At 41.8% G+C, this 16829-nt stretch overlaps 1 protein-coding gene across 12 annotated transcripts in view; it reads left to right on the forward strand.

Annotated features, from left to right (window-relative positions):
* Window positions 1–16677, forward strand: part of srbd1 (S1 RNA binding domain 1) — a 41953-nt gene extending 25276 nt beyond the window's left edge. For all 12 annotated transcript variants that reach the window (XM_087133630.1, XM_087133634.1, XM_087133650.1 and 9 more), the window contains 13 exons: window positions 549–678; window positions 1689–1897; window positions 3267–3424; window positions 4391–4481; window positions 5831–5938; window positions 7848–7939; window positions 9422–9504; window positions 10923–11029; window positions 11555–11734; window positions 11972–12139; window positions 12970–13055; window positions 13742–13840; window positions 14506–16677. In XM_087133630.1, coding sequence (XP_086989756.1) covers window positions 549–678; window positions 1689–1897; window positions 3267–3424; window positions 4391–4481; window positions 5831–5938; window positions 7848–7939; window positions 9422–9504; window positions 10923–11029; window positions 11555–11734; window positions 11972–12139; window positions 12970–13055; window positions 13742–13840; window positions 14506–14795 — 1801 coding nt within the window. In that variant the 3' untranslated portion in view covers window positions 14796–16677. The remainder of the gene's footprint in view (window positions 1–548; window positions 679–1688; window positions 1898–3266; window positions 3425–4390; window positions 4482–5830; window positions 5939–7847; window positions 7940–9421; window positions 9505–10922; window positions 11030–11554; window positions 11735–11971; window positions 12140–12969; window positions 13056–13741; window positions 13841–14505) is intronic.
* Window positions 16678–16829: the final 152 nt, after the last annotated feature.

Below are 16829 nucleotides of genomic sequence, written 5' to 3' on the forward strand. Positions count from 1 at the left end.
TTGAGAAACATTTTGCGTGAGAAACATTTTGGATTGGGCATTGTTTTTGATAATATGCCCATAAGCCTATTGCGTTTCAGCCTAAAAGGTAAAGAGTAAAGGTCACAGTGAATAAAACACAACAAATCTTGGATATGATCGGAAATCAAAGTTGTGTCTAGGCATGGGCTTGGTGGGGCATTTGTGCTTGGTAACTCATCATTTTTGTTCATGTGTTAGAGTACAGACATGCATGACCACATTTGTTCCAGTGCGTTTCATTTGCTGAGTGTTTTGCAAGGCTTAGAATCCTCAAACTTGTTGACCCAGCAACGATGTCACCTCGGACAGGTGCACTGCAGTGCATGTACATATACTGTAGATACCCATTCAAGCCAGTATGGCATGATGATCACGCATGGTCTCAAATGAGCATATTTGCAGTGTAGAAATTGATTGCGCCTGTCCTATATTCCCTTTGCAGACCAGTGGCCGTGAGTAAGCCACACGATGCTCGGTTTCTCCTGTGGGGGATCCTTACTTTTGACTACTTGTTTTCCTTTTAACAGCGTGAGGCATGCCTACGTTACCGTCCAGACGACCCTGAGACAACTCACGGAAGAAAATGAAGTCAACAGAGACACCTACTCGCTCTATTTTGATTTTTCTGCATCAACGAGATCAATCAAACCTCACCAGGTGAACACCCGTCGGAGTTACTCATCCATATAAGGCTCATGCCAGGTGCCATTGCCCCTAACAGCTTTAATTCCTACCAGTTCGGTCAGTCATGAGAAGTGAAATGCCAGTAATGAGCCAGCAATCCAGCCTGAGCAGAAGCATTGGCTGAAGAATGCCATGTTGGTGGGGAGAGTTCATTTTGTTGGTAGCAACGTGACCGTAACGCATGCATTTCCTAGTCATTTGTGAACCAGCAAAGTGCTGTTCCCACCAAAGGAGCCTATATTGCTAGGAAAGTTGCGCCCCCTGTTGGTCCCGCTCAAGCCTCATTAAAACCCCATCAGTGCCAAGCATGCACCCACCGTAGTACACAGTCTCATGTAGATGTATGTGTTGAGTAGATAATATATATTTGTTGTAATGCAAAAATTTGAAATATTTTATAAAGATAAAGTACATGTAATTGCAATGAATGGAAGTTAATAAGCATGGTGTCATGAACAAATGAACAATGCTGACACTTGGTATACCATCTTCAGGTCAAGTGAATAGGCAGAATATATGTAAGGTCAGTTCTCTCATTGCTTCTGGTGTCAAAAGTACTAATGCGTGAGGCTGTAAATTGAATAATTGATTGATTGAAGTTGTTTAAAAAGGTTTCCATGGAGGGTCGAAGGGGGGCCCTAATACTTCTGTGTGGCTCTTTTCTAACCGGTTTAAAAAGTTTGAATATATTCCACCAATCCTTTCCCAGCTGTACATGCAAATTACATTTTTTTAAAATTTTGTTTAGCGTATTCCATAAATCATCCAATAGCATGGGTGCCAAAACTGGTTGTCATGAGTTGCATTTTCATTTTAATGTGCCTGTGAAATTCATTATCTTCCCCACCGACTATCAAAAGGCACAACCATCGTAATCTTTTTGATGCAAGACAGATGCTTGTGACAACTTCGCCACTGTGCCACAAATTTTTATCCTTCGATCCAATTTGAAAAGAGGTAGCTACTTGTCTTTGGTTGTCCAGGTGCTTGCCATAAATAGAGCCGAGGGGCAGAAAGTCTTGTTGGTGAAATTGGTCATCCCAACCAGCACCGTGGCCGGCTTCAAGGCATCCTGCCAGGGGCAGTGGGTGCCCAGGAGAGGCTGCCCGGAGCTGGTGGTCAAGCTGTTTCAGGCAGCCATCGATGAGGCCTGTAGTAAGCGCCTACTGCCCATGATCACTCGAGAAATCAGGTGGGAAGGCTTTGAATAGATCTGACAATTAGCATGGACAGTGTTGTAGTCACTTTCATCAGCACAAATCCCTGGGTGCCCATCAAGGTAATAGACCAGGAGCACAACGTTGCACTTTGTTTACATGTGCGCTTTCCTATCGGTGCTCAAAGGACCATGTCCCACTTCATTGCCATAGCAAAGCACATGTAAACAAAGCTTGATGTCATGACGTTGTAGGTCAATTCAAATAGTTTTAAGCCAAGTCACAAGCCATTCAAAGGAACATTCCTCTGCCATCGTCCACCCTGTTTACTTTTAACTGGTCTTGTGAAAAGACTTGACCACAACGTTGACTATTGATCTGCTCAAAGGCCATTTTTCAAACTGAAGCCTCCTTTTAGAATTGGGATTCATTCATCTCTTGGTCCTTGATCTTATTCAAACTACTTTCGGTATAAAGACATACAACTACTGTTCATGTTATGTTTATTTTTGCATTTGGCCAAAAGCAATTTCTCTAGGTTCCATCCCAGGAGGCATAACCAAGTGAAATTAAATACCCAATCTTTCACCTTGTAAAATTATTGTCTGCATTGCATGAATGTGAAACATTTGTTTTATAAAACACTTAAATATATTGTTTTCGGAGGTAAGTCTGTGTTTTCCTTTCTCACTCTGGCATAAACTTGGGCTAAGTTGTCTTGCTTCATGCTTGAACAGACATCCCCAGGGGTCTGTGTGAATTGTTTATATTGATTTACAGTCATTTGCAAAATGTTACATGTAGGACCAACCATGCAAAATGCATTAACCTGAAGAAAAACCCAAACTGAAACCAATCAATCATGCCAACTTATGTTTATTTCCAATGTGTAACCTCAGTACTATGTATCTTGGTTAAAAAGATACTTGACTTCATTTCCATGATTTGAAATGTGAACAGTCTAATATCTAGTGTGCCTTCCGCTATTTCTGATTACCCAGTATGGCTTTTTTTTCCCATGGGGCCTTGCAGACAAAATGTCACACCTGCCTTTGCCAAAAAAAAGTCATTCAAATGGGTATATAGCACTACACTGATGTTATGCACCACTGTATAAACGTGTTAAGTATGTCGTCAATGAGACAATGTAATGCAGGCCAAGTGACAGTAATACCAATAAAATTCCTGGTGGTTTTAAACTTTTGCAAATGACTGTCAATGTAATTTCTTTATATGAGAAGCATCAGCTGAAGAAGTTTAGTCTGTGAAACTCTCTCCACTCCAAGCACTAGAATATCCTGGGTACAATGCTTACCATGCACGCTCTGTGTAGCAGCAGAATGCATCTCTTTCTTCATCTACAGATCTCCCTGAATGTTGTCTTTTCTGTTCTTTCTTCCACAGATCCAATTTGACCAAGTCAGCCGAGAAGGCGTCCGTGGACGTCTTTGCCCAGAACCTGCGCCGTCTCCTCCTGACCCCGCCCGTTAGAGGAAAAGTCGTCATGGGGATTGACCCCGGCTACAAACATGGCTGCAAGGTGGCTGTCACGTCCTCCTTAGGTCAGCCAACAAAAAGTTCTTATTAAGCTTGACTATTGCGTTTTCCGAGTAATACACTCAGCTTAAAGTATAGTTGTTCTGTAGAGTGATTTTTTTCTTTTGTATTTTTTTGGCATTGAGTATTCCATTAGATTGCTTGATGGGAGACGCGCTCACAATTTAATACAGTATGTGCCCTCTGCATTGAAAATGCGGAACATATTGGTGCTGAAAGAAAACTTGTTTGTCTGCAATGGCAAATGCTTCATAGCTGTGAGGCATTTTGTTGAACATATGTTGCACACACTACATTCAATGCAAGTTCATCACCAGTATTCTCACACAGTGAATCTTTCAGGGGCTGTCATAAAAACTCTTAAGGCAGTCATGGTACCAACATTATAATCCGAAAGGCAAAGTCTGATGGTGCAGATGAAGCGCTTGTATAAGGTCTGCTTCTTAGTTAATGTAATACAGAGCCTACCAGGAATTGTATTTGTTTCTAAGTACCGTAGCATTTGTCAAAATGAAGGTAAGATGAACAACTCCAGGATTTCACTTTCTGTCCAGGTTTAGGACAAGCTATCGCACTGGCTGGAGAAACAAAAAGTGTTAATTAATTCTTTAGTTAACCAGGGTAAAGCCCTGTCGGTTACAAACTGTTCTCCCAAGGAGCTCCAGAGGAGAAGACAATGAAGAAACGATCAGTTTAAGAGGTGGATGAGAGGGGGACCCACAGAATCAAACTGAGGACCCAGTCCGGGTGTCAATATTGGCAAGATTTTAACCCAGGTCACAGAGGCGGAATGCAAGGCAAGCACCGCTGTACCAACCTGACTTCCCTGTCCCACAGACAGGGGATTCACCGTACCAGGGGACACATTACAGTATCGGAGGGAAGTATTTTTTTTTGAATGGGAATGCACAAATCTGAACCTCAGCACTTTGTCTTCAGTAGCGGCATCTTTGCTTTCCTTGAAAATCCAGGTCAGGTTCTCGAGACTGGTGTGGCATATCTCCATGGCAACAGAGGGCGGGAAGAATCCAAAAAGATTGTAGAAATGGCAAAGAGACACAGGTGGGGAATCACATAGAGTCATTTTTCTGTGAGACGATATTATTTGATGTGGGGAGAAACTAATGTGATAAGAGAGGCTCAGATCTCAATTTGAAAGTGGAAGTGCAGTGTTGTAGTCAAGACTATAACAAGACCAGACACAAGACCATGCACAAGACCATGCGCAAGACCATGCGCAAGACCATGCACAAGACCAGACACAAGACCAGACACAAGACCATGCACAAGACCAGACACAAGACCATGCGCAAGACCATGCGCAAGACCATGCGCAAGACCATGCGCAAGACCATGCACAAGCCCAGTCACAGGTAACAGTGAGAACAATGACAAAGGAATGCTTTTGTTACAGCCCATTTGAATAGCTTGTGAGTTGTGACTTGAATTCAGACTAGAGGTCTTGTGTTGGTCTTGTGCTGGTCTTAAATGGTCTCGACTGTAACACTGGAAGTGGAGGAATGATTTCAAAACTTTCTTGAAATAATTGCAGACTTGTGTACGAAATTTTACTCCATGATTTTCCTGCATTTAGCGAAAATCTTTTTCCTCTTGCTGTTATTAATAGAGGAAATTCAGTTTTTTATCTTGAGTAGGATACATAAAATATTGCAAAAGAAATATCATTTATAAGCAGTAGGCAAAATTGACTGCCCATTTTGAGCGTAAAAGTCAAGTTAACTTATACATGTAGTTTTTTCAACCCTAACACAGTAACAGCTTGTCCTTAATCCTCAATTTTTCACCAAGCCTCTTTTTTTAATATACATGTATATGGTAAGAATTTGAAGTTAATCCTGCGATCCAAAGTCAATCTTTGTAACATACTCATGTCACTTGCTCAGTACACAGTATATTTTGCTTTGTGTAAAGATGGGGAAAACCTTAATTTCCAGGTTGACATGGTAGTCATGGGCGTGTCCATGTCAATTCATTCTTAGCAAATGCCACTTTTTCTCAGGATTTGTCAGACTGTCCATGCTAAAATTGAAGGAGTGCGAGTGGCCAAGTGATTAAGGTTTGTGACTCCAGACCAGAGGGTCAGGGGTTTGAATCCAGCTGCTAGCCATGAGTAGTTGCCTTGGGCAAGCCACTTAACGCCTGCTTGCTTCTCCCCACCCAGAAGTTTAAACGGGTACCGGCATTACCTGGGGATCAATTTTTGCTTGGATTGGCATCCCATCCAGGGGTGGATAGACATTCTAAGTTGTTTCATGCCAAGGAAACCGGAGGTGAACAACAGTTCGATGAGCCAGATAGCTTGAAAACGGACTTGCTTGCCACGTTGCTTTGCTAAGTAAATAATTAAGCCTGTCAACCCATGTACAGCTTGGCATTTGACCTTTTATCAGGTGCGAAACTCTAGCCTTGGGCAATGGCACAGCCTGCAGGGAGACGGAGAGCATCCTGTCCAAGCTCATCACCACCAAAGCCTTTGGTCACCTCAACGTTATGTATTGGTAGGTAGCACGCACAAACATGGCATTAATCAGATGCTGCTTTTTTGGATAATCTTAGGTTTATACTTGAGAGTTGACAGATGCTGAATTCATATTGACCCTTGGCAGCCTCTCCATTCGGCACAGTACGGAGCCCTGTCTTCTTTTTTTTTTCTTTTTTTTTTTGAGGAACCTAGAACAAGTTTAGTATCATAGCAAGAGAAAAACGACAAAATAAAATTAGGGTGAGATTTGTCAGGACTTTTCCTTTTATAAGAAATTTTCAGACAGTCTCTTTTTAAAATTTGGAAATCCTAGGTGCACCACTACGGCGGTTTTACCCATAAAAGTTAATAGAGAGTACAAGAAATGGGTGATTCAAAGGGCACCCTTGGGCAAGCACAAAGGTGTTCAATAGACTTTACACTGCTTTGGGGCCCTGAAAATCTCAGGTTATTATTTCATGAATGATTTCTATTTCCTCTAATGTCATCCCTGAAATTAGTGCCATAGGTTCCTTCATTTTAAACACTTAACTAATTGATGCCATGCAGGTAGTATTGAACTGCAAACTCGTTCCAGGCTTGGGGTTACTTACTGCCAAAATTCCAAGTGTATAAAGTGACAGGATATCACAGCTCCGGTCCGTTTCTCTAACTTGGATTTAAATGAAGACCCTCAAAAGTCTTTTGTCCCAGATTTGTCCAACATTTCCTACCACACAGTGTTCACAGTTCCACAATGTTCTGTGGGTACATGTACATCAAAATAGGCTTGCCTTTCCCGTGTATCCCATGAACAGGTTGGTAGAGCACACAGAGGCTGGCCAGGTCGTCTTTTACATATTCACTTTTCTTAGCACATGACCAAAGACACATACCCTGCCACCGTCATCACACACATGAAACCCTTGATATAATTTAGCAAGTTTAGATGTTTCATCACTCAGCCGTCTTGGATTTATTTAATCAGGTATCTCTTCACAAAAGATTGTTTCTGTTGGGTGAGATTTATCAGGATGTTGTGTTTTTACATATAAATGTTGATATTGAGCATAAGAAAAGGGTTTTTTAAGGGTTGTTGATACAAGCAGATGTCGGTAAACACAAAGTTGTATCATAGACTCTGGGGGATGCTGTTGTGGGGCCTCCTAAGCCTCTGGTGGGTTTTTCGTCGATATTTCATTTTCCTTCAGTCTCTTCCCTGTTCTGTGACAAATCTCTTGATGTTCCACCCATTAACAGTCAGCTTTGAGGGCACTTGAGTCCTCTTCCCAACCAACTCCTAGATAGCGGTCTGTCACATTTGGGAAGATGGAGATTAAAGTTCAGAACTTCATTCCTTTGTGATTTAAACCAGCTGAAGTTATCTATTTAGGCCACGTCAGTTTCTGCCATCTCTCCTTGAATCATTCTTTTCCATGACATCCAGGCCTTCCAGTTCCTTGCCTTTTTTACCAGATGGCCTTGTTGATAGCAGAAACCCTTCTGTTGATAGCAATTCTGTGAAGCGTATCCTTCCAGCTCTTCTTCCTTCTGGGAGTCCCAGTATTTTATCAACAACTCGTTTCTGCAAACAATTCTACCCAGGCTTCCTGTCATAACACAAGTACCATGTGATTCACTTTGTAAACGTGCAACTGCAGATGACCGATTTGGAAACGCTACCTTCGAGGATATAAGCAACATATTTATGTATGGACAAAGGCCACAACATGATGGTGGTACAGTTTTGTGCCTGCAGAAATATCAGCAATGAGAATTGAATAAAAGTTATCACAGCATCATAAAATCTACATGTACAAAGCACAAATGATATTGTATGCTTAAACAACCGTGCCCCAGTATTTATTGGCCATTGGCACAAGCCTGATTCATAGTGATTTTTGTTCGTGTGATTTTTACCGTTGCCATTATGGACTTGATTGCAGCATTGTGAATGAAGATGGTGCGTCCGTTTACAGTGTGTCGCCTGAGGCCCAGAAGGAAATGCCTAATCTAGACCCTAACCTCAGAAGTGCTGGTAAGTGGATTGGACAGAATGGACAAAGAAAGTGCTTTCACATTAAGTTTATTTTATTGCAATCCTCCTGCGACATATCGTTTTTGGCAGGAGAGCTAAGGATTTATATACCGATGATTTAATGTTTGTCATGAGTCAGTTTATTTGATTCATTTGTGCGGTGTCAGGAAACATTTTTACGTGCTGTAGTGACGTGAGACATGTATGCATTTTTTTTTTACCTCCTCAAAAGATGAATGGCACTCTCCCCTGTATCTTGGGTGTGTAAAAATGTCAGAACATCAGAACAATCCACAATGAGCCAGCTCGATGTTTCAAAACAGCAAGGTCATCCAGGCAAAAAAGTACCACGTTAATCCATGCAGAGCTGTGCTGTTTCAGCAAATGACCTCGGACACACTTCGTATTGGGCATGCGCCATTGGAATACTGAACCGGTTCATAGATAAGACCTCTCTGAATGGAATTCTGCATTATGATAGGCAGTCAACATTCCATATGTTCCCTCCTTTCACAGTTATCTCAATCCACAAGTTTTTGTCCTTCCTTGGACTTCGCTGGTTCAGTCTAAATGCTGGTTCATACATGTACTTGGCATAAAAGCGAGCGCAAAATTGTAACGTCAGATGAAATAGTCATGCTGCAAATTTGCAACAGTTGAACACATCTCAACTCGAGAGAATTTCACTGCCAACATTTCAAAGTGTTGTTATCGCTTCACTTTTACCCTACTCTGAAATATGAACAGGCCTTAAAGCAGACACCAAGTGTGATGTATGCATGTTACGCCCCAACTATAGAGCACACACCGGTTCACAGTGACGTCACACTTTACTCTCTAGCGTCTGTCTCAACTAGAGTGCCACTTTTTGACTGCCCCAGCTGTGGTTGGCAGATTTCTATCAAGACTTTCTTAACCTTCTCCAAGTTTATGCAGCTAGCCTCACACATGACATCATTCATCCAATATATGCCAACCTGGCATCATCTTTATAAAACTTGTTTCAGGAAGCACGAGTTGTTTATTGGATCGTGATTTTGGCACACGGTATGGTAAAGATTGGCACTCTGGGCTGTAGTTGGGCCAGCCCAACAATAGTACTATAGTTGGAACTGTCCTAGCTGTTAGGACTGATAGTTGGGACATAACATAAGCTGTGGTCAACAATAGTACTATGGTTGGAACTGTCCTAGCTGTTGGGACTGATAATAGGGACATAACATAAGCTGTGGTCAACAATAGTACTATATTTGGAACTGTCGTAGCTGTTGGTACTTACAGTTGGGACTGACAGTTGGGACATAACAAACTGTGGTCAACCTCCAGGCTGATGAGTTTTGGATAGTCTTACGGTAATGAAGTGATGCTTTTGTGTGTACATCAGTCTCTTATTAGAATTGGAGAATCGGACAAGAGATCCTAACGTTGATTGCATCTTATGAGGTCCTCTTACTTGCATTTCTCTGTACCCCTTGTATGCAGTATCCATTGCAAGGCGACTCCAAGATCCGCTTGTTGAACTTGTCAAGATAGAGCCCAAACACATTGGGGTGGGCATGTACCAGGTAGGAACACTGGCCGGATTGTAAGGGCCACTCCCGGGATCTTCCCCCACTTGGGAACATGTTGCAATGGTCTTTCAGTGGTTGTCACTCACACTGGCACCTTCGAACAAACTCCCAGCACCTCTGTACTAATCACATCTAGAGACAGTCCTTGTCCCCAAGGCCACCTGTTTTCACTTCCGAATTTCCCGTTTCCATGCGGTTTTTCCATGTCCCTGCAACCACTCTTAAGTTTAAGTGTAGTGTGAACTTACAGCCTTTGATTGTCGTCTTTTTCTTTCACCTTGAGTAGCCTTCGTGGCCCGTTTTGGACGGTGTGCATTAAAAAAAACAAAACAAATGGAACCACAAATTCTTATCCTGACCAGTTGGCGTTAATGCTCCCTGATGCCTCTCAAGTCTTCCCTTGTTGCACTAAAACCAACGGCACATTCTTTTTCAGTTCGTACGTGTATAAACCCCAATATAGGCCACTCTCATTTTGCCTGCAACATTTATGGGCAGCAAAAGTTTGCAGAAATATCCCTGTTTGGTTGTTTTTGATTTTACGTCAAAATTTTATGTCAAATCCAACCAAAAAACACATTTGTCCCATTAATTTTTAAAGAGGGCTGTATTTTATTAAGCATTTAATAATATCTGTATTGTCATCTGGTCTTATGATAGCTGCTTGGTAGTTGTAAACACATTGTGAATTTTTTTTTACTTTTACTGAGCCAACGAGCAGCCGTAGTTTTAGCAGCCACTCCTAGGGAAAAGACGACTGTGACTTGAAGAGAGCAGACCTAATAGAGTGATAGTGGCTTCACCTTAACCTTTCTCAATCCAACAAGATCTGTCCAAACCTCCCGCCAGATTTTGAAGGATTGGAGAGAGACAGAGTTCAAACTCATTTTTAGACCCCAGTAGAGTTCATTTTAAGTGGAGTGAAAGATCCACGGTTTACCTTTGAAGCAGCCTTCATTATGTGTTGATAGTTCCCCAAATGAAAAAACAAGATACCTGTTGAAAAATAAATTCTAAACATAATTTCAAAATACATGTATAAGTACCTTAGACGGTTTAGTCATTCCTATAGGTCTCTCTCAAATGACGTCACTTCCCACAGATCGCGACGTACATCAGCATTTTTTGTTAAACAAAACATGAACGGAGCTAGATTTGAACCGTCAGCCTCTTGAAGATTGCACCCAAGGTCTGACACTTTAAAAAACCAACACAGTGTCGGTCAGTCTTCCAGGTGCCATTGTTCTAGAGTGCTAGTTAAAACCACAAATCTGAGCAACCACATGTAATTGTAGCCAGCTGTCATACACAAAGGCGTGGGAGGGTCATTGCTGATTTCCCAGATCTCACTGTACTGGTAGTGAATGACACATCTGCCATGAACTGATTTTGTGCCTTGCGCTACATTTCAGCATGATATTCATGACAAGTTTCTGAAGGAGGCACTTGATGGTGTGGTGGAGGAGTGTGTCAGCTTCGTGGGCATTGATCTCAATGTCTGCTCCGAAAGCCTTCTAAGGTACATGCATAGTCAGGAAATAGTCATGTCACAGATATTGATCAAATGTTCTGACTGGGATAAAGATGCTGACCCTATGCACTGTAGGATGCTATCCTAATTTGCATTGATTCTTAGCATTGATGTAATTTAAGACAACATAATTTGCATTGATATGTGATAACAGCACATGTAAACTGGCCAGGTCAAAGTTGTTATGTGAAAGCTTGTTTGCTTCCTACTCACCTCAAAGCCATTCGGTGAACAATAGTGTATGAAAGTACATGTATATACCGCCAGTCTGATTTCAAAACTAATGGTGTTTGAAAAGTTTACCTTGGTTTTATCTGTCATTTATTTTGGAAGCATGTCTTGGATCTCATGTTTCAATGGAGCATGGCTTCTACCCACATTGCATTGGAACTTGTGGTGTGGTATTATAGAAGGCTTTATGCAGCAAATGTGACTTCCTTCCTGATCACACCATGCAGATCTCATCAAAAGTGGCTCAAACAGATTGGGATTGACTTTCTCTTCCAACATTAGGAAAATAGCCGGCTTGAATGTCACAAGGGCTAAGAAGATCATTGAGTACCGGGAGAAGAACGGCAGGTTCACAAACAGAGAGCAGCTCCTTGAGATCAAGGGACTCGGACCAAAGACCTACCAGCAGTGTGCAGGATTTGTCCGAGTTCGGCCAGGGCCCACCAACTCCAGCACACAGAGGTACCATTTTGCCGCTCAAAAGTTTGACACCAATTTTTAGGAGAATTTGACACCCTTTTTTGCAAAATGTCCATTTTTCTGAGACATGTTGGCCAAAATACCCTTTTCTTATGACGTGCTCATTGTAAAGGCCAACTTGTACAAGAAAAAACCTGATCTACTGGAAGCTTAGTCTTCCACTGTAAGTAATCCAAAACAATTTGTTGAACTTTGCCCATCATTTGTTATTTTCGACAGTTCAGTCACAGATCCGACTACCAGTGATGACACGGTCACAAGAGCTGGATCAAAAAGAAAAGCTGTCGGCAGCGGAAGGGGCAATACGAAAAAGAGGAAGACGGACGTAGCGCCAAATCCTTTGGATATGACCTGGATCCATCCTGAATCGTACCACATCGCAAACAAGTAAGACAAGCGTCACTCTATTCTTGTTTAAAGCTGAGCTGTTGTGTTTCCACATATGGAGGAATGAGCTTTTGTTGGTTGAGAGCGTCAGTTTACACATGTTCATAATTAGCTTAGCACTCAGAATTGTTGGGCTATATGTGGATGTTAGGAAGTCTGTGGCATTATGATCAGTTTGGCATCACATAATACAGTAAAAAAAAAAAGAGAACCTGCAATGGGAAAACAGTGTCTTGAAATAATGGCCATGCTCTCTCTCCTTGAATTAGCTTGGCAAAAAAACCAGGTTTTTGCCATAGGGATACTAGAAATGGCCATATGGGATTAGGTAAGCCCATGACAGAGAGATGGGAATTACCTCAAGTAAATCAACAGATTTTGAAGTTGACTCTTTCAGGCAAGATTTTTTGCTCCAACTGCTTTCCCTGCAGATGCTCCCTTTTTTTTTCTTTCTGATCATAAAATGCATTTATGGATTCAATTAGAATCATTGTGTAATGATAAATAGAAAATGACTAGTTGAAAGTACATGCGTGTGAATGATATTGATATTATGTTTGAATGAGGCGATGTGCTCAAAGAATCCCAGATCGTCAGTGTCATCGTTCTCTGAGTTCATGTAAAGTGTGACTCCCTCTTGTTAGTTCGGCAAACATCACGATCATCAGTGGTGACAAGTTGGCGGTGCAAAATCAGATAGTTTCGTGCATGATTTGCAGAAGCTGAACTGATTGGGTTTTAGTTGTGAACAAGAAGATAAAAGGTATCAGAACCAGGCCACATGATTACAAGTTACTTCCAGACAAAGATGATCTTTCTTTCCTTGCCAGGGTTCTCGCAAGGGCTGATGCCTGTGCCAGCGACATTGGGACCGCAGTTATGAAAACCAAAGTCCAAAAGTTACTGCAAGCTACAAGTAAGTTAATTGTACTTTCAGTGAAATTTTTCTTCCCATACTGTGGGGTTTCATACCCAGTGAGCCAGTCTAGGTTGTACCAGATCTGTTGGAAAAATCACCAAATATAAACCTAAACTCTGCCTTGGCCCTTGAGTTTGACGAATCCGAGGCTCAGGAGTGTTGGGCCATTTTGGCGACGATATACCGGATTTGTAATAGATGGGTGACTCTGCTGACTGACAAAACAAACATGTACGGGACATTTAATTAGAATTGTTCACAAAGTCAAAGGAGATATTACTTACAGTTAAGTTTGTTGTGTTTTATGTGGTCACAGTTAGAAAGGTATAACAGAAACTTCCAATCTGGCTTTTCAGTTCACTTTTAATTTGCGGAATTTAGTAGGTATGGAAAACCCCTATACCTAAGACTGAACGTGTTATTTTCTCTTCAAGTGGAAATTATTATTTATCTACAGGTAGATGGAGTGATGTTAGCTATATTGTGACAAATATCACACTCCTGACCCATTGGGGTGTCATCCACCTTGCTGGGAACTTTTTAGATACTCTTTTATTGTTCATTTGAAAGGGTTTATCAGCCATGAGAAACAAAACTTGAAAAGAAAGCAATTTGATTTACACTTCGGCATGATGTTTCAAAGAAGTTTTAGAAAAAGAGATGTCTGTTCCTTTCTTTTCCAGGCACAGGGAAACTCGCCAAGGATCTGGATGTCGGTGAACCAACAATGAAACTGATCCTAGATGGTCTCCAGCAACCGATGGGCTATGATATCAGGGCAGGTGGGTCATAGGTACAGGCAGAATGTAGGAGATTTGATGGGGTATTAAAGTTTGTAGTAGCACCATGCAGGAAATATCTGTAATACTTTGGGCAAGGTGCTTTTCCCATTGTCAGAAGAGGGTTGTTACATGGCTGGAAAATTCCTTGACAAACTTGATGTTTGTCCAGTGACAAACATTACATTTTTTCTGGAAATAAATTTCAGTGTTATCTACATGTACACTGGAATGTTTTTATGAGATAATGAAAGTTTCTAAAAGTAAACTAAAAAGAGTATTTAAATACATTGCAGGTCATTTTCGGTTGTGTTTTGAATTGAATTTTCACACTTTAGAAACAAAGTATCCGTCCATGTGAAAAACTTTATATCTTCAAGAATAAACTTCTGTAATTTCTTAAAAACTGCTCAATTTATCTTTACCTTTCTGTGTCAGCAGTCAGAAACAGTGAAGACTTGTGTAAGCAAAAAGTAATGGCAAGATTTACAGTTGAGAATTTGTATTGAATGTCACGTAAATGTGTCTTGTAGTGTGGACAGACCCACATACAGTACGTAATGGTCTCATTTTTGAGTAGTCTGGCTCCCGCTGTAGCAGTCTTGTTCCATGAGGCAACCATGGGTGAAAGATGATGTATAATATAATTTAATTTTTTAATCCTTTAGAATATGACAAACCCCTGTTCAAGCAAAACCTGCAATCCATTTCGGACCTCAGCAGTGGCCAGGAGCTGACGGGCCGTGTCACCAATGTGACCCACTTTGGAGCTTTTGTGGACATCGGGGTGGGGCGCAATGGGCTCATCCACATCAGCAAGATGCGGCAGGACTTCCTCAAGCGGGGCCAGCCCCTGGGCCCTGGGGACAAGGTGGTGGTGCGGGTGCTGTCCATTCAGAGGAGCGAGGATGAGTCCAAGGCACGGATCGGGCTTGAGCTGAGCCGACCGGTGCAGTAAGGGTACGAGTGGTCAAATCCATCACCCCTCATGAACACTGCAGCTGAGACCGCATCAACAGTTCCTGTTCATTGCAATTGTTGGGGTTTGACTACAGTCCTGCCGAAGATGAGGAGTCAGTCGTCGGAACACCCACTCCTGAGATAGAGACAAACAATGGAGATCAGTTTTGACACTGCCAACAACATTAAACGTCAAAGTGCATATTTTTATATCTGGTTTTGTTGCGTATTTCGTAGCTCATGGTTCTGCACAAATCGTTACCATTCCAGTTTCGGTTAACAGTTGAGAAGTGTCTTGTAGATTTGACTGCCTTGTCACTTGTTGTTATACTTCTCTTTGCAGAGAGCTCATTCGTTCCCCCCCCATCAGCCCAAACGTAGGACTGCGTGCGGCTGGAGGTATTTTTGCGACAGGGAAACATGTTTGTACAATTTTGTGTGAGAAAAGAGAAATAACAGGGCCCAATTTCATGGCGCTGCTTACCGCCAAGTGGAAAATTGGCACTTACCGTAGCAGAAAATTCTGTGGGCCCTGGTTTTCATACTCGGACTCAAAACGAAAGGACAACGTGACAAAACAATTATGGGATTATGCCAAAGCCTGAGCTATTTTATTCAACCAGATACTAGAGTAGGCATGCGGGTGTACTGTCAACAACAAAACTTGGCATTGCGAGCCCCAACGACACAAGGAGGCAGTGCCAGTGTGGGCAATACCACATGCCCAAAGCTCACATGCACATGAGCCAAAACCATTTTCTGACCACAGTTTCACACTTACAATAACCTGTGACCGCTTCCCACTGATTTTATATTCAGTCAGGAAAACATAGCCTCGTGATACTTTCGAGTGCTATGGCGAACGCATGTAATTGTCTTACAAAATGGTATGTTCAAAACATAGCCTCTTGAGACTTTCAGGCGCTATGAAACAATTTAACTTACAGGCATAGTTATTAATATGAAGTGGCATCCATGCCCAAATTAACAGAAAAATTGTTTTACTGGCTGTCTGCATCCGCAATAATTGCCTTGTAACCTTGACCAAATGACCCTCAGGTGGAGTTACGGGGTGGAGGTGGGTGAAAAGATGGAGAGCAAAAAGTAAGCTGTTGTTAATCTCTGAGTGGCTGTGACAAAATGGGCTTACCCCGTATTTTAGCACAAATTCAGTAACGGCTGATTGGATAGAAGTTATCCCAGGGCAATTCAACAGGCCTGGGACTTTTGTTCCTGCATAATTATCCCTTAAAAGGCCATAGCCTCCTCATGCTTGTAATAATTGCTGACCAAAGCTGTTCAAAGGATTGGACAATAAGCATGTGCGAAAGACAGCAAGCTATGAAATTGCTGTAATGCTGAGTGTGATACCTTTTACCCTGCATGGTGGTAAAAGGGGTTTCATGCAGGGAAAAAAATTTTTATTTGTTGCGTCCAGTGTTATAGCCAGCCATATTCTAGTTCAGGACAATTTAATGGCAAAGGGAGGGAATGAAGTGAGCGGAGTCTTGCGGGTCACAGCTGGGGGTCCTGGAGTCCACTTAAGGGGACTCTAGATCATGTTTTCAGTGAGTTTTCCTTTCCAAATTGATTAAGAGTTCAAATTTTTTTAATTCTTCCAGGAATATAATATGAAATTTTCATAGTGGCCAGTGTTTTTTCTTGGATTTTTACGGATTTTAGTGACGGTCAGTGGGCTGTTTCATCAAGCTTAATGCCAGACGGTAGAACACTGTGGTGGAGATCCCCGACTGGTGCCCACCGGCGTAGCTATAACATTCCCTGTGCTTTCCTTGAAATTCCTCTTCGGTAATCATTAAAGAAACCAACTCATTGAATGTGGTTACGAGTCTGAATAACACCTCTTAGTTTAAAAAGGAGTGATAAATGACTTTTCTTTGTTGTTTGTTGGTGCTGTTGATCTTTATGTGTTTTATCAATGTAATTTTGTGTATACCAATAACCTGAACATAGTTGGAAGACAAGTAACATAAAGCACAAGGCATACAGTTCTGTGCAGTTTGAAGAGAAG

The sequence above is a fragment of the Acanthaster planci genome, linkage group LG01 (genome assembly GCF_054643075.1).
Source record: "Acanthaster planci isolate LZ-2023a linkage group LG01, COTS_SCS, whole genome shotgun sequence".
Taxonomy (NCBI): domain Eukaryota; kingdom Metazoa; phylum Echinodermata; class Asteroidea; order Valvatida; family Acanthasteridae; genus Acanthaster; species Acanthaster planci.